Source organism: Pseudonaja textilis, chromosome 8, assembly GCF_049901715.1.
Source record: "Pseudonaja textilis isolate UNSWEBS1 chromosome 8, rPseTex1.2, whole genome shotgun sequence".
Classification (NCBI taxonomy): domain Eukaryota; kingdom Metazoa; phylum Chordata; class Lepidosauria; order Squamata; family Elapidae; genus Pseudonaja; species Pseudonaja textilis.
In genome coordinates, this window is record NC_141997.1 from 40,068,567 (window position 1) to 40,095,755 (window position 27,189).

At 43.6% G+C, this 27,189-nt stretch overlaps 1 protein-coding gene across 6 annotated transcripts in view; it reads left to right on the forward strand.

Moving 5' to 3' along the window:
- MYCBP2 (MYC binding protein 2) overlaps positions 1 to 27,189 on the forward strand; it is a 134,793-nt gene that overhangs the window by 50,026 nt on the left and 57,578 nt on the right. For all 6 annotated transcript variants that reach the window (XM_087938006.1, XM_087938007.1, XM_087938008.1 and 3 more), the window contains exons 30-51: positions 353 to 545; positions 1,472 to 1,746; positions 3,140 to 3,361; positions 5,063 to 5,254; positions 5,851 to 6,057; positions 6,700 to 6,831; positions 7,702 to 7,880; positions 8,481 to 8,623; positions 10,140 to 10,240; positions 11,490 to 11,708; positions 13,135 to 13,360; positions 14,208 to 14,326; positions 15,066 to 15,153; positions 15,478 to 15,527; positions 16,527 to 16,699; positions 17,903 to 18,047; positions 19,137 to 19,349; positions 20,386 to 20,441; positions 21,190 to 21,305; positions 22,649 to 22,746; positions 23,597 to 23,713; positions 24,803 to 24,943. In XM_087938006.1, coding sequence (XP_087794132.1) covers positions 353 to 545; positions 1,472 to 1,746; positions 3,140 to 3,361; positions 5,063 to 5,254; positions 5,851 to 6,057; positions 6,700 to 6,831; positions 7,702 to 7,880; positions 8,481 to 8,623; positions 10,140 to 10,240; positions 11,490 to 11,708; positions 13,135 to 13,360; positions 14,208 to 14,326; positions 15,066 to 15,153; positions 15,478 to 15,527; positions 16,527 to 16,699; positions 17,903 to 18,047; positions 19,137 to 19,349; positions 20,386 to 20,441; positions 21,190 to 21,305; positions 22,649 to 22,746; positions 23,597 to 23,713; positions 24,803 to 24,943 — 3,405 coding nt within the window. The remainder of the gene's footprint in view (positions 1 to 352; positions 546 to 1,471; positions 1,747 to 3,139; positions 3,362 to 5,062; positions 5,255 to 5,850; positions 6,058 to 6,699; positions 6,832 to 7,701; positions 7,881 to 8,480; positions 8,624 to 10,139; positions 10,241 to 11,489; positions 11,709 to 13,134; positions 13,361 to 14,207; positions 14,327 to 15,065; positions 15,154 to 15,477; positions 15,528 to 16,526; positions 16,700 to 17,902; positions 18,048 to 19,136; positions 19,350 to 20,385; positions 20,442 to 21,189; positions 21,306 to 22,648; positions 22,747 to 23,596; positions 23,714 to 24,802; positions 24,944 to 27,189) is intronic.

Below are 27,189 nucleotides of genomic sequence, written 5' to 3' on the forward strand. Positions count from 1 at the left end.
CTGTTCCTTCATAGCTCAGTTAAAAGCACTCTTGAATTTGTTAAGGTTGGACTGAAGTCCAGCGTAAAAATATTTTCATGGGGGTGAAGGAGAAAGGAAGAAGTTTCCTGACCATCATCTTCCAGCCTCTCCAAAGAATTTGTCAACTTTTCTCCTCCCATCCTGTCCTAAACTTGGATTTAGTTAAAGGAATTGAAGATGGACAATGGCAGTTGGGTTTGACCACCTTTTAAGAAGCATAGGTTCCCTGGAAGGTTACTATATACTTCTATCCTCGGGATCTCAAACTGGGCAGCCTTGGATGAATGAATGCTGAGCCCTGTTGAGCCCTGTTTGTTTCCCTTTGGGACAGGAGTGCTTTGAGTCGCTGCTGAGCATTCTTCATTGGAGCTGGACCACCTTAGTTTTAGGCGTGGAAGAACTCCGAGGTCTGAAGGGGTTCCAGTACACGGCCACCCTTCTGGATTTGGAAAGGCTGCGATTCGTTGGCACTTGCTGCTTGAGGTTACTGCGTGTCTACACCTGTGAAATTTACCCTGTTTCAGGTGAGATGCCTCCTCCTCCTCCTCCTCCTTCTTCCTCCTCCTCCTCCCCCTCCTCCTCTTCCTCTTCCTCCCTCCCTCCCTCCTCCTCTTCCTCTTCCTTCCTCCTCCCTCCTCCTCCTCCTCTTCCTCCTCTTCCTTCTTCCTTCTTCCTTCCTCCTTCCTCCCTCCTCCTCCTTCCAAGTGCACATGCTGCCTAATGACCTCTTTTTAGTAAATCTGAGTTCATGGTGGAATAATTCTATTTCACCTTAGCCAGCCAGGAGGTGGAAAGGGCTATTAGCTGTACACATAGCCTCTTCTCCCCTCTATTTGTAGCAAAAGCAAGGAAATCGGGATTTTGTCTATGAAATAAATACGGCTATTGTTTTTGTCCTGCTTTGGAACAAGCTAGGATATTGAACCCAACTTAGAAGTTGACTTAATTCACAGTCTTACTCTGTTTGGCTTCCTTTTTTGGACAAAGGGGAAAGCTTTGATTAATAGAAGGTAATTGTGTCTTTGAGGTCCTCAAAGAAAAGGACACGTGGCCCAAAAGAGTCGTTGTCATTCTGGTTTAGTTACCTTCAGGTGTATCTTTGTCCAGACACGTTTATTTTTTCTGTTAGTTAGCATTAAACTTTTTGACTACCAATAAGAATATTTGTAGCTCAGGTCAAAATGAGGGGGTCCTTGGTGCTCTCTGAGTTTGGCTGTTTTTTTTTTTGCAGATGTTTCATGACCCAAACTAGAACACTGAAGGGTTTGAAGCCCATATGTGGTACAAATAAAGGAGAATATCTGTAGCTCAGGATTGAAAGCATTTATGATGATGCCTAGTTTGGGTCATGAAATGTCCGCAAGAAAACAACCAAGCTCAGAGAGCACCAAGGACCCCTCAACCGTCTTGACTGCATTCCTAGTGTCACTTTGGTTACCGCTCTCTGCAGCCACCGCTAAAGCTGTTGTGGAAGAAAGCAGCAGGCTCGCAGACTGCATTGGGAAGACGAGAACCTTGCTGAGAAAAATCTTGTCAGAAGGAGTTGACCATTGCATGATCAAGCTGGACAACGACCCTCAAGGCTATCTCACTCAGCCCCTGAGCCTGCTGGAAGCTGCCCTCCAGGAATGCCACAATACCTTCACGGCCTGCTTTCACTCTTTCTATCCCACTCCAGCCTTGCAGTGGGCCTGCCTCTGTGATTTGCTCAACTGCTTGGATCAGGTACTAAAAAATCCCTTCCTTTGGCTTTTGAAGTGATGCTCTGGAAAGGTCTACTGGTTTTCCAAAACCACTGAACAGCATTCTTCCATCAGATTGGCCCCAAATAGGCAGTTGATGCCTTCTCTGTGCAAGACAAGGCATTAATTGAAATAGAAACTTGTTGCTGTTCTCCGTTGCCCATTGCTCCTTCATCCTTCGACAGGCTTGAGTTTCCATTTTTACAAAGGTCAATAACTCTTAATGTGGCAGAAGGGACAGAGAAAGAAAAGGGAGTCTCCTCCACTTCCTTCTCCTCCAATTGTGCTTTCTTCTTAGTTTCTTCTCCCAGCGCCATTTGTGTTCCACTTCCAGCTTCAGTTTGCCTCTTGCCCCTCTTGTTCATCCCTTCTTCTTACCATCCATTCCTGAACAGAATAACAAATTAACAGAGTTGGAAGGGACCTTGGAGGTCTTCTAGCCCAGGGGTCGCCAACCTTTTGGACCTCAGGGACCACCAGACTCATAATTTTAAATCCCACGGACCAGAGACCTTGGGAAAAGCCCCCCAAAAAGTCTGCAGGAAAATTCCCCACCCTGTTTTCCTACCGTTCGATCGTTCTTTATTTGGGATCGCAGGATACCGTCTCCAGCTCCGTTCTTGGGGGGGTTGGCGGGAGGAGAGACACTTTTGGCTTCATGCAAGGAAAGCAGCAGAAGCAGCAAAGGTCTTTTTTTTCTCTCCCCCAAACTCCACCAGAAATGAGTCTTCGTGAGGCTTGTTATGCTGGTGCATCCTTTTGGAGCAGGAGAGGCCTTGCAGGGTCCCAAAGACTCATTTCTGGCGGAGTTTGGGGGAGAGAAAGAAAGACTTTTGCTGCTTTCTTTGAGTGCAGCCAAAAGGAGAAGAAGAAAGAAGCGGAAAGAAACAGCCCAGTGGCCAGGTGGGGCGAGTTGGTCAAGTCCCCCCGCTCTGCCCTTTCCCTCCTCCCCTCACTACCTTGTGTTGTTCGCAATGCAAGCAACACAAGCCTTGTGTTCCCCGCACATCCTGGATTAATTGCTTTGGGGGGGTGACATTTCTCTGTGGACCACCAAAATTTTCTCACGGACCACCAGTGGTCCATAACCCACCGGTTGGCGACCCCTATTCTGCTCAAGCAGGGAACCCCCTATTCCAGACAAGTAGCTGTCCAATTTCTTTTTAAAAACCTCCGACCCCCACAACTTCTGGAGGCAAGCTTCCACTAATTAATTGTTCTGACTGTCAGAATATGCTGCTTTCTCCATTTTCTCCGCTAACCTTTCCCGTGTCAGTGTTGGCACAACCCCCTGTGGGCAAGGTATAACGGAGCAAAGCTCGGCCTGTTTTCAGGCCGGAAGCCCCTCATTTTGTTCCAACCTGCTTCTTTTCCAGGACATCCAGGAAGCCAACTTTAAGACTTCAAGCAGTAGGCTGCTGGCAGCTGTGATGTCAGCACTCTGCCATACCTCTGTGAAGCTCACCTCCATCTTCCCAATTGCTTACGATGGAGAAGCCTTGCTCTGTTCAGGAATCAAACAAGCCAGTACTGAGAATGACTCCGCGCTGGCCCATCGTTTTCCTCTTCTGGTGGCGCACATGGAAAAACTAAGTCAGGTACATCTCTGCAACAGAAATGCTTTGGCAGGGCCGACACAAGTCACAGTAGATTCTCACAATTGTTACTGGCATTAATGTAGGAGACAAGGCTGAGCCCGAGGGAGGGGTCAAATGTGTCATCAGTCTTAGAGTCCTTTCATGGCCACAAGAGATTTAAATCCAGCCCTCCTTGAATTCCACTGACTTTTATCTACCTCCAATTTGTTTTGGACTGTTAGTAGTTCAGATTCTTGTTGCGAGAGCTAGCATGCAACAAACCAGGATCCATTTGACTTCCTGATTTTCCCACGCTTGACATTTAGCTAAAGCTTTTTTTCCTAAGGGGGAAGAACTGTTTAACTGTAGTTAGTATCTTCTCTCAAGAATAGTTGAGCCCGTGTTTTCTTTTAATTCATAGCTGAACAGCAGTTGGCAAGAAGTGCTGGATGTACATTCAAGCTTTATGTGTCTTGCACAAATGCTGCATGAGGTTAACATTAATTTTTCTTTGGAGGTTGACAGATAATTTTCTGATCTGTTCATCGTAGCAGCTGGGATACCTGTTAGATTCTACAGAAGCCAAACAGGCGAAACCCAGAACAAGCGTTCCAAAGACTTGAGTTAGCTTTAATTAGCTTTGATAGGTTTCTGCGAGCTCCATCATGAACACTTGGTTTAATTAGTCATCTCCAGCTCTGGCTCGTCTTCCTCTGTGGACTCAGGCTCCGATGGGGCCAGGACAGCCTGCATAGTAGGGATGTGTTCAGTTCTGTTGCTCAAGTCAGAATATATATGTGTCCATAGTTTAGAATTTGACTTCTGAATACATTCAGTCCAGAGTTGTGTTACAATATGGATCATTTTATTCAAATAACAAGAGTTGGAAGGGACCTTGGATGTCTTCTAATGCCAGGGGTAGGGAAACTTGGCTCTTTTATCACTTATGGACTTCAACTCCCAGAATTCCCGAGTGAGCCATAAAAGGTTCCCCATCACTGGCCTACTGTTTTTTCAGTTGTGGGGGAAATCAATTTTTGACTTGAATGGGACTATTTAATATACAAATGTAGGACTAAACAGTCCCATTCAAATCAAAAATTGATTTCCCCCACAACAACTGAAAAACCAGTGGGCCAGGGATGGGGAACCTTTTATGACTCACTCAGGAATTCTGGGAGTTGAAGTCCATAAGTGATAAAAGAGCCAAGTTTCCCTACCCCCTGGGATAACTCAGGCTGATGCAGAAGTCATGTCTTCCGCTAACAGTTGAAAGTTGTCTTCTTCCTTTTCCTCAACCAGCAATATACAAACAAGTTCAAAAGAAAGAAGCTACTTTCGCCATTCTGCTGATTGAAATACATCTTCTTCAGCAAGAATCTAGTAGTCAGTCTGGAGAGGTCTATATCGTCTGAGGTGTGTTATCCGGTTATGAGCCCATCACAACGGAGACCAACTGACACCAGGAAAAACAGCTTAAAATGAAAACAGTGTAACAGAGTTGGAAGGGACCTTGGAGGTCTTGTAGTCCAACCTTCTGCTCAAGCAGGAAACTCTATAACATTTCAGACAAATGGTTGTTCAATCTCTTAAAAACCTCCAGCGATGGAGCATACACAAGCAATGATTGATCATTCTAATTGTCAGGAAATTTCTCCTTAGTTCTAGGTTACTTCTCTCCTTGATTAGTTTTTAAGCGCACATCTTTGGTTCTTTCTCCAGAGTGAAGAGAACATCTCTGGGATGACAAGTTTTCGCGAGGTCCTTGAGAAGATGTTGGTGATTGTAGTGTTACCTGTGAGAAATAGCCTGAGGCGTGAAAATGAGCTGTTCTCTGCACATCTGGTTTCTAATACCTGTGGATTGCTTGCGAGTATTGTGAGCGAGCTCACAGCTTCTGCACTGGGGTCTGAGGTAATAAAGACTCACCAATTCTAACCGAACTTTTTATTTACTTTTATTCATTGATTTGTGAAATTTATTTGCTGCCTATCCCTCTGTGAGGCTAATCTAGGTGGCTTTACAACAATAAAAACAAAGTGTAATGAACAGTAGAATTAACAATGCATCATTTCCTTCAATGTTACATTAAAAGGAAATAAATTCTACAATTTACTCCTCTGTTCATGAAATTTACTGAGAGGATGGCTACAAACGCACCTGTAAGTCTAATTCCAGCATATTATTTTTCCTCATGGTCTGCTAAGAGGACTTCAGGGAAACCTTATATTCCCATATTTTCCGATGATGATTTTACTTTGGCTCATTTTATTCCAGAAATAAAACGCTTCAGCTTTGGCTGCATTTTGCCCCAGGGCATTTTAAACTGAGGGATTATCAGTTTCTAAGGATATTTTTGCGGAGAAGGTTACTCAGGCAATTCACTGATGAACAGACTAGGAAAAAATGCACGACAGTGCAACTTTCTTCATTAACATGTCAGAAACCTAACCTTGCTTACAATCCTTTGCAGTCAAATCTTGCCTTAATTTTGACTTTCTTCTCTCCAGGCTGATGGACTCAGCTCCTTGCATTCGGTCAAGTCCAGCCCAAATCGATTTACAAAAACCAGTCAGGGCAGAAGCTGGAATACAGGAAACGGCTCCCCGGATGCCATCTGTTTCTCCGTCGACAAACCGGGAGTCATCGTGGTCGGGTTCTCAGTTTACGGAGGAGGAGGGATCCATGAATATGAACTGGAAGTCCTGGTGGACGATGTACGTATTAACCACCCAGAAGGAACCAACCCAGCCTTTTTCTGTGAAAACTTAATTCAGTACCGGGTTGATGTTGCCTTTGCTCTTCAAACAGATACACACAGTCATTCATTCATTCTTTCTCTGGAGTCACAATTTGTTCATCTCCATATATGTGGAGTATAAATCCTTACATTCTGGTCAAAGCTGAAGAAGGTTCTTGGATGAGAAGTGAACCAGAAAGTCCAGTTGCCTGTTGAAAAAAGCACCTTCGGGATAGATTTGATGAGGTTCAGTAGGATGAGAAGGTTGAGAGTTCAGACAGTGTTTAGAATTGGGGTGTGTTTCTAGTGTTGTCTAGTGTTGTTTGCTAGGAATCAGGACCATCTTCCTTTCATATTCATAGGATAAATCTGTTTCATGCCTTTCTGTGAGTACAGGTGTGTGGGGGAAAGGGAAGAGGAAATTGTTCATCTCTAGGAGCGTTTTTAGTACCAGCACTGAATTTACTCTGTCCTGGACTTGTGTGGGAGCCATGACACTTTAAGCTAGTTTTTAAAAAAAGCATGTGCTTGTAGGAAAGTTGTTCTGACTTTTTATGCTGTTCATTTGTGCTCTTGTTATTAACGCTCCAGCTGCATTAAAGTTATCTTTTAAATTTAGAGTGATCATACAGGAGATTCAACTCATTCCCATAGATGGACGTCTCTAGAGTTAGTTAAAGGAACATATACCACAGACGATTCTCCAAGCGAGATGGCGGAAATTAAACTCGACAAAGTTGTGCCTCTGAAGGTAAATGCAGCAATATATTTTCCTGGGGAAATCCAGAATCTCCTGAAGAGATTAATTGCTCCATCTATCGATGCAGAGAATTATGCAACATGGACGTGTTAAATGTCCCAGGGATTTGTCTACCCATTTTAAGCATTATATAGTTTCAGATAACTCTACCGAGTCTTCATGATGAAGAGGGAGCGGGTCTGGATCTTCCTCTGAACTCCCTCTCCCTTGTTCTACCTCGTCTCTGCTCTGCCCAGTCAGCCTTTGCCCTTCCCCAGTTTCTTCCATAGCCAATGGAGCCACACTCCCACTCCCTGTCAGCTGCTCGGCCTCCCCCCTTGAATCAGATTCCGACAGGGGCCTGGTAGCGGCTTAGAACAGAAAGTGCATTCTATGCATAGTTTTTCAGAGATTGTAACTAGGTTACTGAAGTTTCTCCCACGCAAAAAATCTAACTGGAGAACATGATTGATGACTCTTGGCTATGGACGTGTCCCAGAGGGGTGGGGGAAAACCAGGGTCAAAGGTGACAGTGAATTATGTGTCTCAGAGTCGGCTACACCCAGGCAGTGCCAGACATGTTAACTCCCAATAAGTCCGGTTTAGTTTTGAAAGTTTGGCTCAAGACTCATGATTTAATTGGGGTGACTGCCGGAATCCTGACAGTAACTACATTCCAATAGAATAGCAGAACACAGCTGTCATTCAAAGATTAGCATGCCTCACCATAAATAGATGAATAATAGTGTTTCAGCAAGAATTGTACTGTAATGACTGCCCCTTTTTATATTTTAAAAACGTAAATGCCATCTTTAAAACCCTGCTGTACTTAAAATAAATGAAACAGTTTACCTTAGTTCACTCTGGCTTTAATGTTTGAAGGAGAACGTGAAGTACTCTGTCCGCCTGAGAAATTACGGGAGTCGGACAGCAAACGGTGATGGAGGCATGACCACCGTCCAGTGTCCAGATGGCGTAACTTTCACTTTCAGCACCTGCAGTTTGAGCAGCAACGGCACCAATCAGACTCGGGGCCAAATTCCACAGATCCTTTATTATAGGTACCCATGACCAATGAGTTTTATTGGATGTTCTCTTTAAACTCAACCAAGATGAATGTGTTTAAATGAATGTGATGTTAGTGATTCCTGGGAAAATGTATTTTATTGACTTAATTGGGTTTTGAAGCCACCTGACTCCCAAAAGGCTCTGCGTAGCATTTAAACGATGCATAGTAAAGTGGGATCCGCATGAAAATTTGAAGCAAAAAAAAAAAAAACTTGCAAAAAGGGAACTACATCAGCATATTCTTTTGCACTGCCTCTGGCACAGTAGCCTAGAGGTCGCCTCCCACTTGGAAGGTCGAGAGTTCAATCCTAGGCAGAGGCAGATGTTTCTCTCTCTAGGCACAAAGAGAAAATATCTGCTGTGAACTCCATGTAGGCATCAGGAAGGGGGTCCGGCCAGTAAAAGCTCAGTTCCATTCAGTTGCACTGACTCCACCCTGAAGCAAGGGATTACATGGTCATTAAAAAAAAAAAACTTTTGCACTTCCTAAACCATGTTTTGAGGATGGTTATGTGTCCACTGTCCACACTTGAGTCTACTCCTGTACTAGTTTGTTTTAAGACTTCTCTGACTGACTTTTTCCCATTTTTTAGAAGCGAGTATGATGGAGATTTGCAATCACAGCTCTTAAATAAGGCCAACGAGGAAGATAAGAATTGTAGCCGCGCACTTTCTGTGGTGAGCGCGGTGGTCCGAGCAGCAAAAGATCTCTTGCACAGAGCTCTTGCTGTAGATGGTAAGAAGATGTTTTAAATTCTCTTAAGAACCTTGGGATGAATCGGGTGGGATTCAAATTTTTTAACAACTGGTTCTGTGGGTGTGGCTTAGTTGGTAGGCGTGGCTTGGTGGTCATGTGACGAGGTGGACGTGGCTTGGTGCTCATGTTATTGGCTGGACGTGGCCAACTCATTATCACTCACATCGAGGCACCATCTCCTCGCCTGGCCTCTCATGACTGTGGGGATGTTGCAACAGTCGTAACTGTGAAAAATGGTCATAAGTCACTTTTTTTGGTGCCATTGTAACTTTGAATGGTCACTCCACACAAGCAACGCACCAGCAAAGGAGGGGAAAAAAACTCCAGAGAAGATCCAGAGACAGGAAGTCTAGTCCTGCCAAGAATGTAATAAGGGTTAACAGGCAGTTTCTGTAAGCAACACCAGAATGTTTCCTTCCTGTCTTCCTTACAGGATTAGGCCAGTAATTTCTTCTAACAACCAGTTCTCCAAACTGCTTAGCGTGTTAACAACCAGTTCTAGCAAATAGGTGTGAACTGGTAGAATCCCACCCCTGGGATGAATTTGTTCAGTCTCTTAATCTGCTTCTACCATCTAGGCAGCAAAAAAAAAGAGCAGCCAGAGCTGGAAGCGCTTCCCTTGGCTTTCTCTGAAGTAGAGTGGGCCAGAGTTTTTTTGCTTGAATGTTTTCCATGTGGAGATATACAAAATAGTAGAAGCTTAGCTTTGTCATCGCCAATGATCAGCTAACGATCTTTGAAATAGTCAGGGAAATAAGAGGCAGGGAGTATACTTTTGTCTGAAGGTGGAGAAAGGAGACGGATGGAAATAACCAGAATTGTAAATGTCATTGGAGATTCTCACTCATCCAGGTCATGTTTCTCCCAAAGGTGCTTTTTCAAAAGGCAGCTGGACTTCCTTTGTTTTCCTCGAAGACATTTCCCTTCTCATCCAAGAAGCTTCTTCAGTTGAGTTCAGTTCTCCAATTCAGAACTGAAGAAGCTTCTTGGATGAGAAGCAAAATGTCTTGGAGGAAAACAAAGGAAGTCCCGTTGCCTTTTGAAAAAGCACCTTTTCAGACAGCCAGCATTTGGACTGTCCCAGCAACCAGATTTCAGCTGATCCTTGGGTGAGACATGGTGGGCTCGGTGGGAAACTTCAGTGAAAGAGAAGTTGGGTAGTCTGTGTATTAACGAAGCTGTAATAAAGGAGAATATTTGTAGCTCAGGGTTGAAATGAAGGGTCCTTGGTGCTCTCTTGGGCTTGCTTGTTTTCTTGCAGGTGTTTCATTCCCCAAAGTAGGTCACTCATTAGTTCTAGTGTATCATCAGTGCATCGTCAGGGATAATGAAACATCTGCAAGAAAATGGCCAAGCTCAGAGAGTACCAAGGATCCCTCATTATCGAAGCTGAAGGTGAAGTTTCAGTGATGCAGTGCAGGGTCTTAACTATTTCAGGGAGTCATGTGTTCCTTCATAAACAGTCTTAATGCTTGAACCACTTTTTTATTTATAGCTGAAGACATCCCTGAGCTGCTGAGTTCATCCAGCCTCTTTTCTATGCTCCTTCCTCTGATGATAGCCCACATAGAACCTGTGGCAGCGGCTATTCCCAAGGTACGTTCGAACAATTTGCAGACATTTTAAAGACCGTAGGATGAATCTAGGTTATGACTTCATGTTTACTTAGCAGATACCTGGTTTACATATTTGAGAAAGTCAGAGTGAAATTGAGCATCCCTTAAATTCAAGAATATCTATCATGACTTTTGTCCCTTCACAAGTCCTTGCCTTTATATTACATTTATACCTGAGAAGCTTCCAAACCACAACCCAGTCAATGCTTCTGTTTAAGTGGCTACAAACTTCGAGCCATAAAACTGACATTGTTTCATTCATATGAGCCTCGGTGGGGCAGTGGTTAGAGTGCTGTACTGCAAGCTACTCCTACTGCAGTTTGGCAGATCGAATCCCACCAGGCTCAAGGTTGACTCAGCCTTCCGTCCTTCCGAGGTGGGTAAAATGAGGACCCAAATTGTCGGGGGCAATATGCTGACTCTGTAAACTGCTTTGAGAAGGCTGTAAAGCACTGTAAAGTGGTATATAAGTCTAAGTGCTATTGCTATTGTTAGCTTCTTAAGCGGATTGTTAGGCTCTCAGTATCAAGAATCAAGGCTTTCCATGTTTCAGCACAAAGTCCTGGATTCAGCCACCTCAAGAAACTATTTTCTAGGAATCAAATCTATCATCTATAAAAATACTATAATCTACATTTATAATCTTTGAATCTGTAGTAATAATAATCAGGGAAAGAAATTGGACTTTGAAAATATGTTGGCGTCGGTGCTGTGTGACTTAAAAATGTGTTTTTCTTATTTACAGTGAGCCCCTAAATAGATTGAGCTAAATGAGAATACTGAACTGACATGTTTCAAAGAAGGCTAGCACCATTTTTTCAGTTTTTTTTTAAATTTATAGCAATGTCATTTAGATTTGTGTACCGCCCCATAGTGCTTTACAGCACCCTGTGAGCAGTTTACAATGACAGCATTATTTGCATATTGCCCCCAACAATCTGGGCCTTCATTTTACCAACCTCGGAAGGATGGAAGGCTGAGTCAACCTTGAGCCCCATCAGAATCAAACTCCAGGCTATTGGCAGAGTTTTCCTGCAATCCTGCACTTTAACTATTGTACCACCAGGGGTCCAGCTATTTAAGTCTCCTGTTTGATAATCCTAGGTGACTCCCAACAAGACCAATAAAAGAAACCTATCCTTGATGCGAAAAGAGCATCCCTCTTCTTGCCATGGTGCCATCACTTTAGTCAGCTGACATGCCTCCACCCGCCTTTTGTCACCCCACAGGTAGCCGTGGAGGTTTTTGGCCTGGTTCAGCAGCTGCTTCCCTCCGTGGCAGTGCTGAACCAGAAGTACACCCCTCTGGCCTTCAACCCCAATCAGTCCACCGACAGCACCACCGGCAACCAGCCTGAACAGGGCCTTTCCGCATGTACCACCTCTAACCACTATGCCGTCATTGAGAGCGAACATCCGTACAAGCCGGCATGCGTCACTCAATACAAGGTGAGCTTCCCATAATGACCGTCATTGGGACATTGGGTGGTTTCCGGGTCTTTTTAATTTTCTGGGTAAGTCATGGAGCCCTGGAGCAGTTAGGGAAAACGTCGACTGCAGGCACTCTTAACAGCACAGTTCAGTATATTGAGCAAGGGAAATCCTGTTTTGTCCCCTTTTATGACCTTTCTAGCCACAGTTGTTAAGTGAATCATTGCCGTTAAGTTAGTAACGCGGTTGTTAAGTGAATTTAGCTTCCTCTTGACTTTGCTTGTTAGAAGGTCGCAAGAACTGTTCACGTGACCTCAGGACACTGCAGCCATTATAAATATGAAACAGTTGCCAAGAATCCAGATTTTGAACATGTGATCATGAGGATCCTGCAATGATGTGAAAAATGATCATAAGTCACTTTTTTAAAGTGCCATTGTAACTTTGAATGATCCCTAAACAAATTGTTGTTAACTCGAAAACTATCTATAGCTGTGATGGCGAACCTATGGCACGCGTGCCACAGGTGCACGCAGAGCCATTTGTGCTGGCACGCGAGCCACAGGCAAACTTACCTCACTGCACATGTGCGCACCTCACAGCTGATTTCTGGCTGGTTTGAGGCCTTTTTCGGCCTCCCAGAGGCTTGAAAAAAGCCTCTGCAGGTTTTGCAGGATGAATAATAGGTCCATTTTGTCACTTCCTGTAAACACCAGAAGTGACGAAACGGGCCTATTATTCATCCTGCGAAGCCTGCAGAGGCTTTTATCAAGACTTTGGGAGGCTGAAAAACGCCTGAAACCGGCCAAAAATCAGCTGTGAAGTGCAGTGCAGGTAAGGGGGCAGCGGGGAGGACTGTACGTGCATGCACAGGGGGCGCAGGGGCGTGCACGCATTGTTTTCTGGGTGCTGGCACGTGAGCGTGCGTGCACAAGTGTGCACACAATTTTTGGCACAGGAACCCAAAAAGGTTAGCCACCACAGACCTATAGTGTTTTGGTGTCTAGACTTTAGGTAACAGTGGCTTTCAATTGGCTCAGCCAAGCCCTACCAACAATTAGGTGGCTATCAACAGCTCCTTGGGCAAAAATGACTTGCGAAAACAATTTGCTTGATTATATAGAAATCATTCTGTGTCATGAGATTAAAATAGGGAAAGACACATCTTTATATTACTCATCCACATTTTAAATTAGAGATGGGCCAGACAAGGGCAGTAAATGCAACCGATGGGCTACAGACATAAACATGGAGGACTGTGATTTTCTGCATGAGTCACAGTTTTAATGTCTCCGAAGAGTCCAACGTGCATTTGGGCCAGGATTCCTAAGATGTGATAATCAGGCATGCAAACTCTGAGGCTGGTTAAGCAAATTTCAATTTCATCCAGTCGTGACGGCAGCAGAAAAACTACTTTGTACTTCCCCGTTTCGTTTCGTTTTAGGTGACGTTTCCAGAATGTGTCAGGTGGATCACAATAGAGTTTGATGGCCAGTGTGGAACCGCTCAGTCGGAGGATGTTCTTCGTTTGCTCATTCCTGCGCGAGTCATCCAGTTTTCAGGATTTGGACCCAAACAGGCATCTGTCCATGAAAACCTTAACTCATGGATAGAACTGAAGAAGTTTTCTGGCTCATCGGGTTGGCCCACAATGGTTTTAGTGCTGCCAGGTAATTCTCATTTTTTAAACATGTGATTAAAAAACAACAACACTTAAATGAATCCGAAAAAGTTCATCTTGATTTCAGCCAGATGAAAAGAACAACTGTATTAATGTGAATTTTTAATGTATGTTGTGTGTTGGCATTAAATTACTTTGTTCACTTTTTTTTTTCATTCGGACATCTTAAATCTAGGTCTTACAAGTCAGCCAGCCAGTCTATCCTTCTGTTAATAGCTCAGTAGTCAGGAAATTTAAAGCTTCATATTGGTGACCCACAAATGAGTGGTGCGGTGGCCTCGAGGTGGAGCTCTCACCTCACAATCAGGAGGCTGTGAGTTCGATGCTAGGTAGAGGCAGATATTTCTCTCTCTGGGCACGTTGAGAATTTAATCTGCTGAACAAAACTTCTCATTGGTGACAGGAAGGGCATCCAGCCAGTAAACACTCAGCTCCATTCAGTTGCCCAGACTCCACCCCACAAAGGATTATGGGGTCGTTAAAAGAAAATGATGATATTGGTGACCTACAAATGAATTTTGCAAAAATAAATAAATGAATAAAACCGATTCACCAGCGTTTTGGGGTTAAGCCATTGTGTTTTCGCAATCAGGTGGCATGGAGTGATCAGGAAACTACTTGGTTCCCACAGCGGGTGCCATTCCAGAGTGGTGCAAACTGGTTATTGAGGCAGAGTATTTTGTCTCCTGTGCCTGAAAAAAAAAAAATGGGGTGCATGTAAGACTCACACTTGCGAGCTTAATTCTGAGTATTAATCACAAACTGTTTCCTGTTCAGTTGCAAACAGCTTAGTTGCTCAATTTTATTTTGTTGGTAAATATGCTGTTTCCTTCTAGGCAACGAAGCCCTCTTCTCCCTGGAAACCGCCTCAGATTACGTCAAGGACGAAAAGGCTTCTTTTTACGGCTTCAAGTGTTTTGCCATAGGCTATGAATTTAGTCCCGGACCTGAAGAAGTAAGTCCTGACATCGTTAGGAAATGGGCAGGGGGAGAAAGGCTTCTGGAAATGGGAAGCTCCAAGAGAGCCTGTGGATGGCGTAACTTTAGTAACTTGGGGACTCATCCTTTCAGAGCAGGGGTCTCCAAACTGGGCAACTTTGTGGACTTCAACTTCTAGAATTCTCAAGTCAGCATAGCTGGCTGGAGAATTCAGGGAGTTGAAGTCCACAAGTCTTCGAGTTGTCAAGTTGGGAGACCTCCGTTTCAGAGCTTTGCAAGTCAGTGCCAGCATTTTGAAAGAAACAGAGGGCTACTGTAAGAAAGAGGACCAACCATCTATAGGCCAAGGGTGTCAAACTTAAATTCCATTGAGGGCCGCATCAGGGTTGTGATCGACTTCGAGGGAGGGGAGAGTCATGGTTTGATGACACTCATGTCAGCGGCCCCTGTGGTGGCCCGAGCACTCTGCCAGTGAAAATGGACTCCCGAGCTCCATTTTTGGTTGGGGTGGCGGCCTCCTGTAACTCTCTGCCAGGGTAAATGGAGCTCGGGTGGGCAGCTCCGTTTTTGCTGGCAGAAATACCGTAGGCTGGCCTTTTTTGCTATTTCCAGAGTGGCCCCACAGGCCAGATCTAGGCACAGATCTAAGGGCCTTGAATTTGACACTCCTGGTCTAGGCCATCTTATGTGAGTTACAGGCTTTCAGATGGACCTAAACGAAGAGTTTTTACCCTGTCTCTTTTATTTGTTTCAAGGGTATCGTTCAGCTTGAGAAAGAGCTGGCCAATCTAGGAGGCGCCTGCGCCGCAGCTCTAATGAAAAAGGATCTGGCCCTTCCTATTGGTAGGTGATCCGTTAAGGGTCTGTTGGGGGCATTTGACATAGTGCTCGGGGACTAAGTAAGGCGAGAGCGTGGCCAGGACGTTAATGGAGCCCAGTGTCCCTAAAGTTGCTATGTTGGGTGAGGAGATTTTGCAGGGGCCTTGACTTGCTCCTTTTAATTGATCTTAATCCATCCTGGTTTGCTGCCCAGAGTGCCATCAATTAGATGAGCAACCATATAAATCAATAAATTCTAAAAACCAGGGGTGGGGGGCTTATGGAAAGGGTCTGTATCCTTTTGGAATGTATCTTGATGGTGTGCCTTTACTTCCTATTTGTGAACAGGCAATGAACTAGAGGAAGATCTTGAGATGCTAGAAGAGGCGGCCCTGCAGGTAGACCAGATTCCCCCTTCCCCCTTGGGTCGTGGGACTACCTGTGTCTGCTTGTCCTTCCAGACACCATATGCACAAACAATCCTCTGTTCCATTCAGATTCAGCCTTGTATTTTTCTGTTATGTACACAAAGAGAATTTCTGGATACTGTGAAGTGATTGACCCTTCCAGGGTTTGGGAGGGTGGCTGCATGAAGGGTATGGTCACTTCTTTGTGGAAAACCTCCACGACATAGCAACAGCAATAGCACTTAGACTTATATACTGCTCCACAATGCTTTTACAGCCCTCTTTAAGTGGTTTGCAGTCACAGCCTATGCCCCCCCAACAATCTGGGTCCTCTGAAGCGTGGAAGGCCAAGTCATCTTTGAGCCTGGTCAGGATCAAACTGCCAGCAGTGGGCAGAATCAGCCTGCAATATAGCAATGGCACTTAGACTTACATACCGCTTTACAGCCCTCCCTAAGCGTATTACAGAGTCAGAATATTTCCTCCCCTCCAACAATCTGGATTCTCATTTTACCCACCTCGGAAGGATGGAAGACTGGGTCAATCTTGAGCCTGGTGAGATTTGAACTGCCAAATTTCAGGCAGTCAGCAGAAGTAGCCTGCAGTACTGCACTCTAACCACTGCGCTACCATGGCTCATTCTGACCACTGCACTGCCCAGTGCATCTTCTGCTCCCTTCAGATTGTTTTTGATGCCCTTTAAGGCCATTTCCAGGCCTCAGTAAGAGATTTTAGAGTGTCTTCCCCATGAAGAGTTGGCATCAAGACCATGCCAGTGGTGTGAAGTCACTGCGGTAGATTTCATAACGTTTATTTATTTGGTTGTTTTTTAAAGCAGGGCATCATCACTCTCCATATTTGCAGCAGCTTGGTTTCTTAAGAAGCAAAATATCCCCAATAGTTGTATTTACTGTTGAAGTCATCTTGTTAGGAAAGGCAGGGGTTGAAGGCTGCTCTCCGGAGGTCACATTTGTTTTTGGTCTCTGCCAGGTCTGCAAATCTCACTCGGGCATCCTGGGTAAAGGGCTAGCCTTGTCTCACTCCCCGACGATCTTGGAGGCGCTGGAAGGAACTCTGCCCTTGCAGGTTCAGAGCAATGAGCAGTCCTTTCTGGAGGACTTTATTTCCTGTGTGCCAGGCTCCAGCGGTGGGAGACTTGCCAGGTACTGCAAGAGCTCGGTTTTATTCACAGCTACCCCTCTCTTAAGATGCCTTTATGTTGAGTTAAGGCGAACCCCCTGGAACCCTATGGAGGGATGTCTCTCATTCCCAGTCTCTGAGTAAACAGATTTGGAAGGGACCTTGGAGGTCTTCTAGTCCAACCCCCTGCTCAGGCAGGAAACCCTACACCATTTCAGACAAAGGGTTGTCCAATCTCTTCTTAAAAGCTTCCAGTGTTGGAGCATTCAACAACTTAACTTAAAAACGTCCAATTAATGGAACACCCACTAATTAATTGTTCTTACTGTCAGGAAGGTTCTCCTTAGTTCTAGTTCTTAGATTAGTTTCTTGTCCTGCCCTCAGGTGCTTTGGAGAATAGCTCGACTCCTTCTTCTTTGTGGCAGCCCCTCAGATATTGGAACACTGCTATCATCTCTCCCCTAGTCCTTCTTTTCATTAAAGTAGACCTACCCAATTCCAGAAGCTGTTCTTTATATGTTTTAGCCTCCAATCTCCCCTAATCAACTCATACCTTAGCTGTGTGGATTGGGGGGTGCCCTAAGACTTAAGTACGTTGGAAGCTTTTAAATAATAGAGATCAGGACCAATCATTTGAGTCTGTTAACACTTGGAAGGAAATTATTGTTTAAAACAGCAGAAAACGCTAACTAAACACCAAAGGACAACAACAAACAGTTACACTGCAAAAGAAAAAAAATAAGTTATTGTATCTTGGTGAGCTAGAAATTGTGTTCTTTCTTTGTGATGAAAAAGTGTAATAGGGTCATTACACAAAAAAGGGAGGGTCATGGTGGCTCAGTAGTTAAGACGCTGGGCCTGTCGGCTGGAAAGCTGACAGCCCAGGTTTGAGACCATAGCGCCACAGGATGGGCGAGCTCCCATTCCTTGCTCCAGCTCATGCCAACCTAGCTGTTTGAAAGCATGCAAATGCAAGTAGATAAATAGGTACCACTTCGGTAATAAGGTAACAGCGTTCCATGAGCTTCGGCATATAGTCTTGTTGACCACATGACCATAGAAGCGTCTTCAGACGGCGCTGGCTCAATGGCCTTAAAACGGAGGTGAGCGTTGTCCCCTAAGAGTTGGTAACAACTAACGGAGTAAAATCCAGAGGGACTCCTTTTTACTGTGTCATTGTGAGGAGTCAGGAATTTGAAAGGGATACTAAATGGTCTCCTCCATAGGTGGCTGCAACCAGACTCCTATGCGGATCCCCAGAAAACATCCTTGATCCTCAACAAAGACGACATCCGCTGTGGCTGGCCAACAATTGTCACCGTGCAAACCAAGGACCAATACGGCGAAGTGGTTCACGTGCCTAACATGAAGGTAGTTGGCTTTTACGAACAACAAAGGGACTTTACAGCAGAGTGGTATGGTGGCCTAGAGGTGGTGCTCTTGCCTCATGATCAGGAGGTTGTGAGTTCAATCCTAGGTAGAGGCCGATATTTCTCTCTCTGGGCACACTGTGAACATACCTGCAGAACGAAACTCCATATTGGCAACAGGAATGGCGTCCGGCCATTAAAATACTCTGCTAGTTCCATTCAGTTGCCCAGACTCCACCACGCAAGAAAAGACAATGATTGATGATGATGATGATGATGAAAGGCACTTTCTAGCCTAAGGTCCTCTCAGGAACGCAGCTGGCAAATCTTTCCTGCATAGAAACGATTTAATGGGATTACATCTATAATTTTGTAAAACAGTTGCTGGTTTCAGACTGGCCTCCCCGTTTTAGAACTTGAAGCGTTGCTGGGATTTAGAAACAATACTTCCGCTGCATGATTCACCACTGACTGATATACACCATTTAGGGGTTATCTAGAGTGCTTAAACAGCTCAAGATTTGTTTACTTAGAACTTAGAATAATTTTACTGTCGCATTGAATATACACTAATCGGCATACATTAAAATGAAATTTCTTTGCCATACAGCTCTCAAGTGGTCAACACCTCCAATATACACTATGTAATATAGGCTACATACCTTAAGGGGAAGTCTCATGCCTCTTTAAATGTGCAAAAAAAAACCGATTTAAGCCCCCTGTGGATTGCATATGGCACGGGGTCCATGTTTTGGAGAGATTTCCTGCAATCACTTTTCTGCCATTGCCTTTTCTTTCTGACATGTCATCTTAGTAAGTCAAAGCTTACTAATAGCTTACTATCATCGAATATAATGTTCGATTTGATTTGATTAGATTTGAAGCTGTGAAAAGTCCGGCTCAACAAAAGACTTTTTGGCCTTGCTACAAACAGAGAACAACAATTACCCTTGTGAACGTTTTAGGGTGATTCGAAAAGGTAGTTTGAAGACCAGGATGTTATTTGTATACAATCCCTTGGTCTGGGGTTTAGAATTCCTTGCTGTTTTTATGGCTGCCGCCATCTCTCTCTTCTTAATGAAATTTCCAGGTGGAAGTCAAAGCAATCCCAGTTTCCCAGAAGAAAACGTCTCTGCAGCAGGAGCAGGCTAAGAAAACACAGTGGACTCCTGGTAGCCCTGCGGGGGCCACTACTTCTGCGACAGAACTGACTTTCGGGGGACTGCCTTCCCCCAAGCTGGAAGCGTCCTACGAGCCTATGATTGTCAAAGAAGCACGCTACATTTCTATAACCATGATGAAGGTGGGTGGCACCATTTAGGCCACAACAATTTGAAATACAGAAGGGGGTGTTGGGGAGGGATTCTAGAGGTATACAGGTAGTCCTTGACTTACGACTTCGACTGAGCCCCATATTTCCGTTGCTAAATAAGGCAGGTGTTAAATGCGTTTTGCCCCACCCTTAGGAACATTTTTGCCACCGTTGTGGCAAAGTGAATCACCGCAATTGCTTAGTGAATAACGTGGTTGTTAAGTGAATCTGGCTTCCTCATTGACTTGGCTTGTCAGAAGGTCTCAAAAGGGGATCATATGACCCCCCTTGGGACACGGAAGCCGTCATAAATATGAGTCAGCTGCTAAACGGCTGAATTTTGATCATGCGACAATGGGGATGATGCAACGGTTATAAGTGTCAAAACGATCATAAGTCACTTTTTTCAGTGCCATCGGTCACTAAAGCTGTACATCTTTTTATCTATATCTGTCTGTCTGTCTGTCTGTCTGTCTGTCTGTCTCTCTCTCTCTCTCTCTCTCTCTCTCTTCATCTTTTTGTCTAATTGCTTTTATAAAAACCAGCCTAGATTCAAAATTATGTTGCTGTCCTTTTTGAGGAAGTGAATGTGCATTTCAATTATTTGCTTCCATCCATCCTCTACTGCTTTCCATGTCTTTTAGTTTAGGCCAACGGTCTTCAAACTTGGCAACTTTAAGACTTGTGGACTTCAACCCCCAGAATTCCTGAGCTAACATGACTGGAGGAGGAATTCTGGGAGTTGAAGTACACAACTCTTAAAGCTGTCAACTTAGAAGACTCTTGGTTTAGGCAGTTTCTTGAGACTCTTCAGTGGTTGATAAGGGGTATGAAAAAGCCTTGCCACCTCACAAACAGATTAGTACAGATGTAGAGGCTAAATATAGGCAGCAGTTTCCCTATGGGAAGAGGGGAAGTTTAGATTGCCTTGTGGGGTCAAACCAGTTTGTGGGAGGTCTGAAGAGACGAAGTGGCTTTTATTCCAAATTAGTAACACTAGAAGTTTGACCTGCTCTTTGCTTTTCAGGTATATGAAAATTATTCTTTTGAGGAATTACGTTTTGCTTCACCAACACCTAAGAGGTAACAGTTTTGTATGATCTTCAAACCAAAAGAAAGTTGGTGGGTGGGTGGGTGGGTGGATGGATGGATGGATGGATGGATGGATGGATGGATAGATAGATAGATAGATAGATAGATAGATAGATAGATAGATAGATAGATAGATAGATAGATAGATAGATAGATTTCAAGCAAGCAAGCAAAGAAGAGGAAAAAAAGATAAAGCAAAGCTACCCTACCCTTTAATGCATGGGAAATATATGATGAAATATATGAATGAAAGTGCTCAGTAAATGGGGTTCTTTGTATATGACTTGTTAAGTTTGTGTGAGTGTTTGCAGTGATTCTAGTTCAATAGCTCTGTATATGGAACATAGTGTTTTTTCAGACTATGAGGTGCCTTCCCTTGAATAAGAATTCACCGATTGGACACTTCATCTTTATTTCTACAGATTAGTAGCCATCAGCCTTCCCCATTGTGTGTAGATGCCACCCCCAGATTTCCCCCAGCTAACAAAACCCTGGTTGAGAATTTTAGGAAGAAAGTACACTCCTGGAGGATATCCAGATGTGGGAAGGCAAAGAAAGACGGAGGCAAAGTTGAGATACACAAAATGATTTTGACAGATGAAATGCTGAGGATTGATTGATTTGATTCCTGAAAATAATGAAATTTTGCTGGATTTTCTAAGCATGCACGAGACCTGAATTAGTGAAGATGAAATTGTGGTGATGTGTCGTGATTCTCATATTTGGTTTTTTTTTCTAGACCAAGCGAAAACATGTTAATAAGAGTCAACAATGATGGTACTTACTGTGCTAATTGGACGCCAGGAGCGGTCGGTCTGTACACCATACATGTTACCATTGATGGCATTGAAATAGGTATATTTGAATAGAAATGTGTCCTCTTCATAACATTGTCATGCCCCTGTTCAAATCTGATTCCAAGGGGGAGGTTGAGCAGCTGACAGGGACTGGCTGTGGAAGAAACTGGGGAAGGGCATAGTCTGGCTGGGCATTCAGAGGAAGACCCAGGGCCACCCCCTTTTCATCCTAGGGCACGCAGAGAGGAATGGAGAAGGGAACAATGTGAGTTATGTGGTTTACGGGGGAGGAAAGGGCCCTGATCCCCTTCATTAGCTGCAGCTGGGAAAATGGTTTAAAAAGGCAAACTACACACAGCAAAGTTGCTGGAAGCAAAACATGCACAGGGGGGGGGGGGGGGGGGGGGGGGGGGGGGGGGGGGGGGGGGGGGGGGGGGGGGGGGGGGGGGGGGGGGGGGGGGGGGGGGGGGGGGGGGGGGGGGGGGGGGGGGGGGGGGGGGGGGGAAGGGGGGGGGGGGGGGGGGGGGGGAGTTTTGGTGGGTTAGTAATTGGGGTTTGTTGTGATTTGTGTGGGTTTGGGGGGGGGTGGGGGGGGGGGGGGGGAGTGGGAGAGAAGGATTTGTGGGAGGGTTGGGGGGGGAAAGGGGTGAAGTTTTGTGTGGGGGGGGGGGAGGAAAGAGGGGGGGAGGAGGAAAAAAAAAAATTGATGAAAATAATGTTTTTTATTTTAATTTGTTTTTTGGTGTTTGAGTATGGGGTTAGGGTTTGTGGTTTTTTGGGAAATTCTATCTTTGTAAATTTCCTCAGCTCCGCCCTGGTTGTCTGTCTATGTATGTTCAGAGAGCAGCTCACTCAGACTTCTGTAGGTTGGTGGCCAAACTGCTAACACCAAATTTGTTTGCTTCAAATGGAGCAAGCTGGAGAAGAGCTGTTGGAGTACCTTTGCATGTTTCCCCTTATGGGTTTTGAGAATTCGTGGTTACCAGTCGGCCTTTGAAATTCTGGGTCAGGAGAATGAAGACATTTATTCTTCCACTTTGTATTTCTGCTGCACAGAATAATTCCTGAAAGGCCCCTTGTAAAGTCGTAAAGTTTGCCATTTCCTGAACTCATTTGCAGCAGGTCCTGTGATAGAGAGTGCAGCCTGAAGAAGACAGATGTTTTCAGATCTTGATTTCTTAAGAAAGTGGAGTAAATCTAGAGTTAGGAGTCACATTTCTCTCATACTCAAATCATTTTTCAGGTTTTTTTTCTGTATTTACACGAGCAGTAATTTTCATTTGCCCATGCTAGAGACGTTTGAGTGTAATTCTTTTTGGCCAAGCATGGAAAGGTAAAAATTATTCACTACAGTTTGCTTTTCTACCCTTCCGACATCACAGTGATTTCCTTCATTTGCAGATGCTGGTTTAGAAGTTAAAGTCAAAGATCCTCCAAAGGGGATGATCCCACCAGGAACCCAGTTGATAAAACCAAAAGCTGAACCTTTGCCAAACAAGGTATATGAAGGACAATGATTTGACACCTTCCAACCCAGTTCTGACTGCAAGCAAATGGCAGTCAGCAGAAGTAGCCTGCAGTACTGCACTCTAACCACTGTGCCACCACAGCTTTGTCTCAAAGGTGCTTTTTTCAAGAGGCAACTGGATTTCCTTGTTTTACTCTGAAGATATTTTGCATCTCATCTAGAAGAAGAAGAAGAAGCTCCTTGGAGAAGTGAAACGTCTTCAAAGAAAAACAAAGTCCCGTTGCCTCTTGAAAAAGCACGTTTGGGACCACCATTATCTGGATGACTGAGAATCTCCATAAGACAACGAATGTATTGTCTTTTCTTTGATTAAAGGAGTCACTTTGGCCATCTCGGCAAGTTCCATGATCTTCACCAACCATTTCTCTATTCGTGGATAAAGTCAAATCTTTCTATCTTTGTGTATAGAATAGTCTTGCTGCAGTTATCACCTACAAAAACCAATGATCCTACTATCAAATGGTTTTCAAAATTCATCCAGTTCAAATTTAAATATAATTTAAAATAGCAAAAAAGGGTACTATATACTTTACCTTCAATCGCACCAGTGTTTATGTAGGATAAGCATTTATACTTAATTAATTTTGCTTGCATATTTACAGCAGGTATTTTTAATGAAGACTCTTTTTTCTTTGTCGTCCAAAAGGAGACAAATTGATGTGACATTTTTTAGTGGACGCTTTGAGCAGCTACTAAGAGAAATAGTTGTTGAGCTATGCAGATTTTACCCCTCTCTGTATTGGTCTTGTGTTACCTTGCTAGTGTCAAGAGGTGTGTTTGTTTAGGTTTCATGGCCTTTATTCTCTCTGTGCTTTTTGCAGGTTCGCAAATTTGTGGCCAAGGACAGTGCTGGCTTGCGAATCCGTAGCCACCCATCTCTTCAAAGTGAACAGATTGGCTTAGTTAAAGTCAATGGATCCATTACTTTTATTGATGAGGTAACCTCCAAGAACCTTGGAAGATGACTGTAATGAAGGCTGGTTGCGTTTGGCATCCATGGCCATCATTCCAAATCTCCTTTAGCTTAAAAAAAAAAAAAGCCATCCAAGACTTTGATCTTGCCACAGATCTGCTGTTCAAGTGAAAATAATCTGAATTCTCACAAAATACAGCAACGTCTTGGAGATGCTTTGCCTCTGTAGCCCAATAAATGAGCATAAGTAACTCAGGCTATGGTTATTAACCAGCCACATTGCTTTAAATTCACATGAGGCGTTGCTTATTTTTTTTGTTTGTTTATTGGACAAACGAAGGTAGAGGTTTTTGTTTAACGTGATGTTCCAAAGTTTCTATTAATCATTGAAACGTATTATTCAGTTCTGCTTTGTATCAGCTATAGTTTGGGGAGGAAAATTCACCGGAAATTTGAAAGATTAATAGCTCATTTTACAGCCAACTTTTCCCTATAAAATGCATACTCTTTTTTAAATCATTTCTTCTAAGATTGATCTAGATCTGGTTTCCAGTATCTCTCTTAATCGTGAAGTTTCCAGTCATCCTTACGTGGTGAATATTGATTTTAACTGCTCCTCAGTGTAATTCAGGCTTTTGGTGGTGATGCATTACTGTTTTCAGAAATAGGAAATATGCTGATCTTTGACAGAAGATGACAGAAGAAAGATTTAATTGATTGACTGATTGATTGAGATGGGAAAGTCCCTGCTATTTTAAAACAAGGTTTCATATCACAACTGCTACTGCTACAACTGCTAATTTAGATTTCAAACATTTTTATTGCATCCAGAAATTTAATCTCTTTCCTGAGTGTTTTAAAAATTTGTTTGGATTAAAAAAAAATCCAAAGTTGGACTGTTAGGTGTCATGAATATTTTTATTTCTGTATCAAATTTATATGGCTGCCCACCTCATGAAAAGTGTCACCCAAGAGTCGATTACAACAATAAATACATAAAATCAATCATTGCTAAAATGTCATATGTAATTGTTACTTTGGCCGAATTGTTAAAACTTACATTTTGATCTATTTTTTTTAATACAAGTCGTTTATCTTGGGTTCTTCTTCACAGATCCACAATGATGATGGAGTGTGGTTACGCCTGAACGAGGAGACGATACGGAAATACGTTCCAAATCTGAACGGTTATAGTGAAGCCTGGTGTCTTTCTTTTAATCAGCATCTTGGCAAGAGTCTGTTGGTCCCAGTTGATGTAAGTAAATGGCATCCCTGAAGAAACCATAATGCTTAGGGTTGTTTTTAAAACACCCCCGCCCCCATCAATTGGCACCTTCCATCCATTTTGTATGAAAAGTAATTAAGACTTAGATCAGTTGAGTATTGAAAAAAATAAAGAGCTCCTGCAAATAATTCTGTATCCCTCCAAGAATGCGGGAGCTACAGAGAAATTTTGCCTTGTGTTAATTAGGGCTACGGTGTGATCTGCGTCATACATTTGATCAACCCACACCATGAATTCTGCTTAGATAGTTGGGCTCCAAGAGAGTGGACAGCATTGAAAATAGTTGTTGCTTTTCTTAGTTGACCGCTGGACTTACGTTTTCTTTAAAGCAATGAGGTATTGTGAGCCTTGGTGGCGCAGTGGTTAGAGTGAATACTGCAGGCTGCTGCTGGCTGCCTGCAATTTGGCAGTTCAAATCCCACCAGGCTCAAGGTTGACTCAGTCTTCCATCCTTCCAGGGTGGGTAAAATGAGGACGCAGATTGTTGGGGGAAATAGGCTGCCTCTGTGAACCACTTAGAGAGGACGGTAAAGCACTGTGAAGCGGTATATAAGTGTAAGTGCTATTGCTATTTTAATTAATAAGCAGAAGTGAGAAACATAGAGGATATCTCCAGATCCTTTAGGAGTTATTTTTTTCCCAGTATTTAAAAGAATTGTGGTGCCGAGACCAATGACCTGATGCTCAAAGTAGCTGGATGCCCCTAAGGCTGAAGGGTTTGCAATTGATACAACGCTAGTGAGATGTTTTTGGGCCGTAGCTGGGTCAGGTAGGGCTTTGCCTTGCAGCATCCAAACAGGGCACAGAGGAGAGGTTGTTTGCCGGAGTTCAGTTGGAGGGACTGAGCACGAATTTTAATGCTGCAACAAGGAATTTAAAAAGAGTTAGCTATTTGGGACGGTTCTCCCCTATATTGAATAGAAAGAAGGCGCACTCGTTTTTCAGGAGAAAATGGGGGCAGATGAGAAGACTGATGGGAACAAGGCTCCAGATATGGACATTGCTTACTTGGTTTCATTTTGAGAATCCAAGATTTTCAGTTATCCTAGTCCTCCTCCCTTTCTTCCCCATGTATTTTTATCACAGGAAGCTCCCCTCAGGTTGCAGGAAATGCCAGGTTTCTAAGGTTTTTTTGGGGAAAAAGGTGCTAAAGGCCCCAGGAAAGGAATCAGATACAAAGGGGGGTCTTCTTCTTATCTATCTCAGGAAACCTGGTACAGGGTTTATTTTTGAAACTGGTGTTTGAATCCAGAAAACATATGCATTCTTCAGCTGGGTTTTATAAAAGTGTAAAATACTTACTTTATGTATATAATTAAGCATGGATTTGTTTGATTTTTGTTTCGTTGGGGGTTTTTTAGCAAAAATTTCTACTGGATCTATGATAACTTAAAAACATATGATTCTGCAGGTTGGCTGTTTTGAAGACCAATATGAGTAAAATCTCATTTCTGAGATGCTAAGGGAACGTGCAACTGAAAAGTTACAAATTCTAGGGCTTGGTTTAACATTTTGATTCTGTTTTGTTTTAGTTATTTTTTCCCCTTGAAAATTAAAAATGGCAGGCAAATATTTAAAAGGGCTGAGCGTTCTGACCTGGGAGCCGTTGTACTGTAGATGGCCCTGCTTAGAAAAGTTGCTATCCTAACATTGAGCAAACAAACGCATTTATTTTGAGTATTCATTTGCCTGGTTGACACACGACTTTCTCACTTAACTTACCATTTTCATCTTTTTATTTGCAAAATCCATCGGTCACGAATATTCCTTTAAGTCTGCAGTGCAACCTCCTACTCAGTTTAAATAATCTGCTTTTATTTAAAAATAATGTAGACAGTTGTTTTTTTTCCTAATGAGTTCATTTTTGATGTGGACCAACGTAGCTTCCCTCCGTTTCACTGTCCCCTCCAAGCAAAGAGGGCATCGTCCACCAAGTCCACCACCTGATTTGTAAATGAAGGAGGACAAGAGGCCTTTGAAACTGTTGTGACCTAAACCTTTCACTTTGGTGTCATGGGAAAACATTTCTGCAGCTCTGTGTTTTCCTACAGCGTGGTAAAGGGCACAAAAACTAGCTTGGTTCACTTTAAAATGCAGCCGACAATACCATCAAAATCGGTGAGCATCTGCATCATCAGGCAGTAAAATGCATAAAAAACCTTGGATGGTTTTATCTATCTCAGCGGCTTCATTTGGAAACGAGCATTTCCCATTAG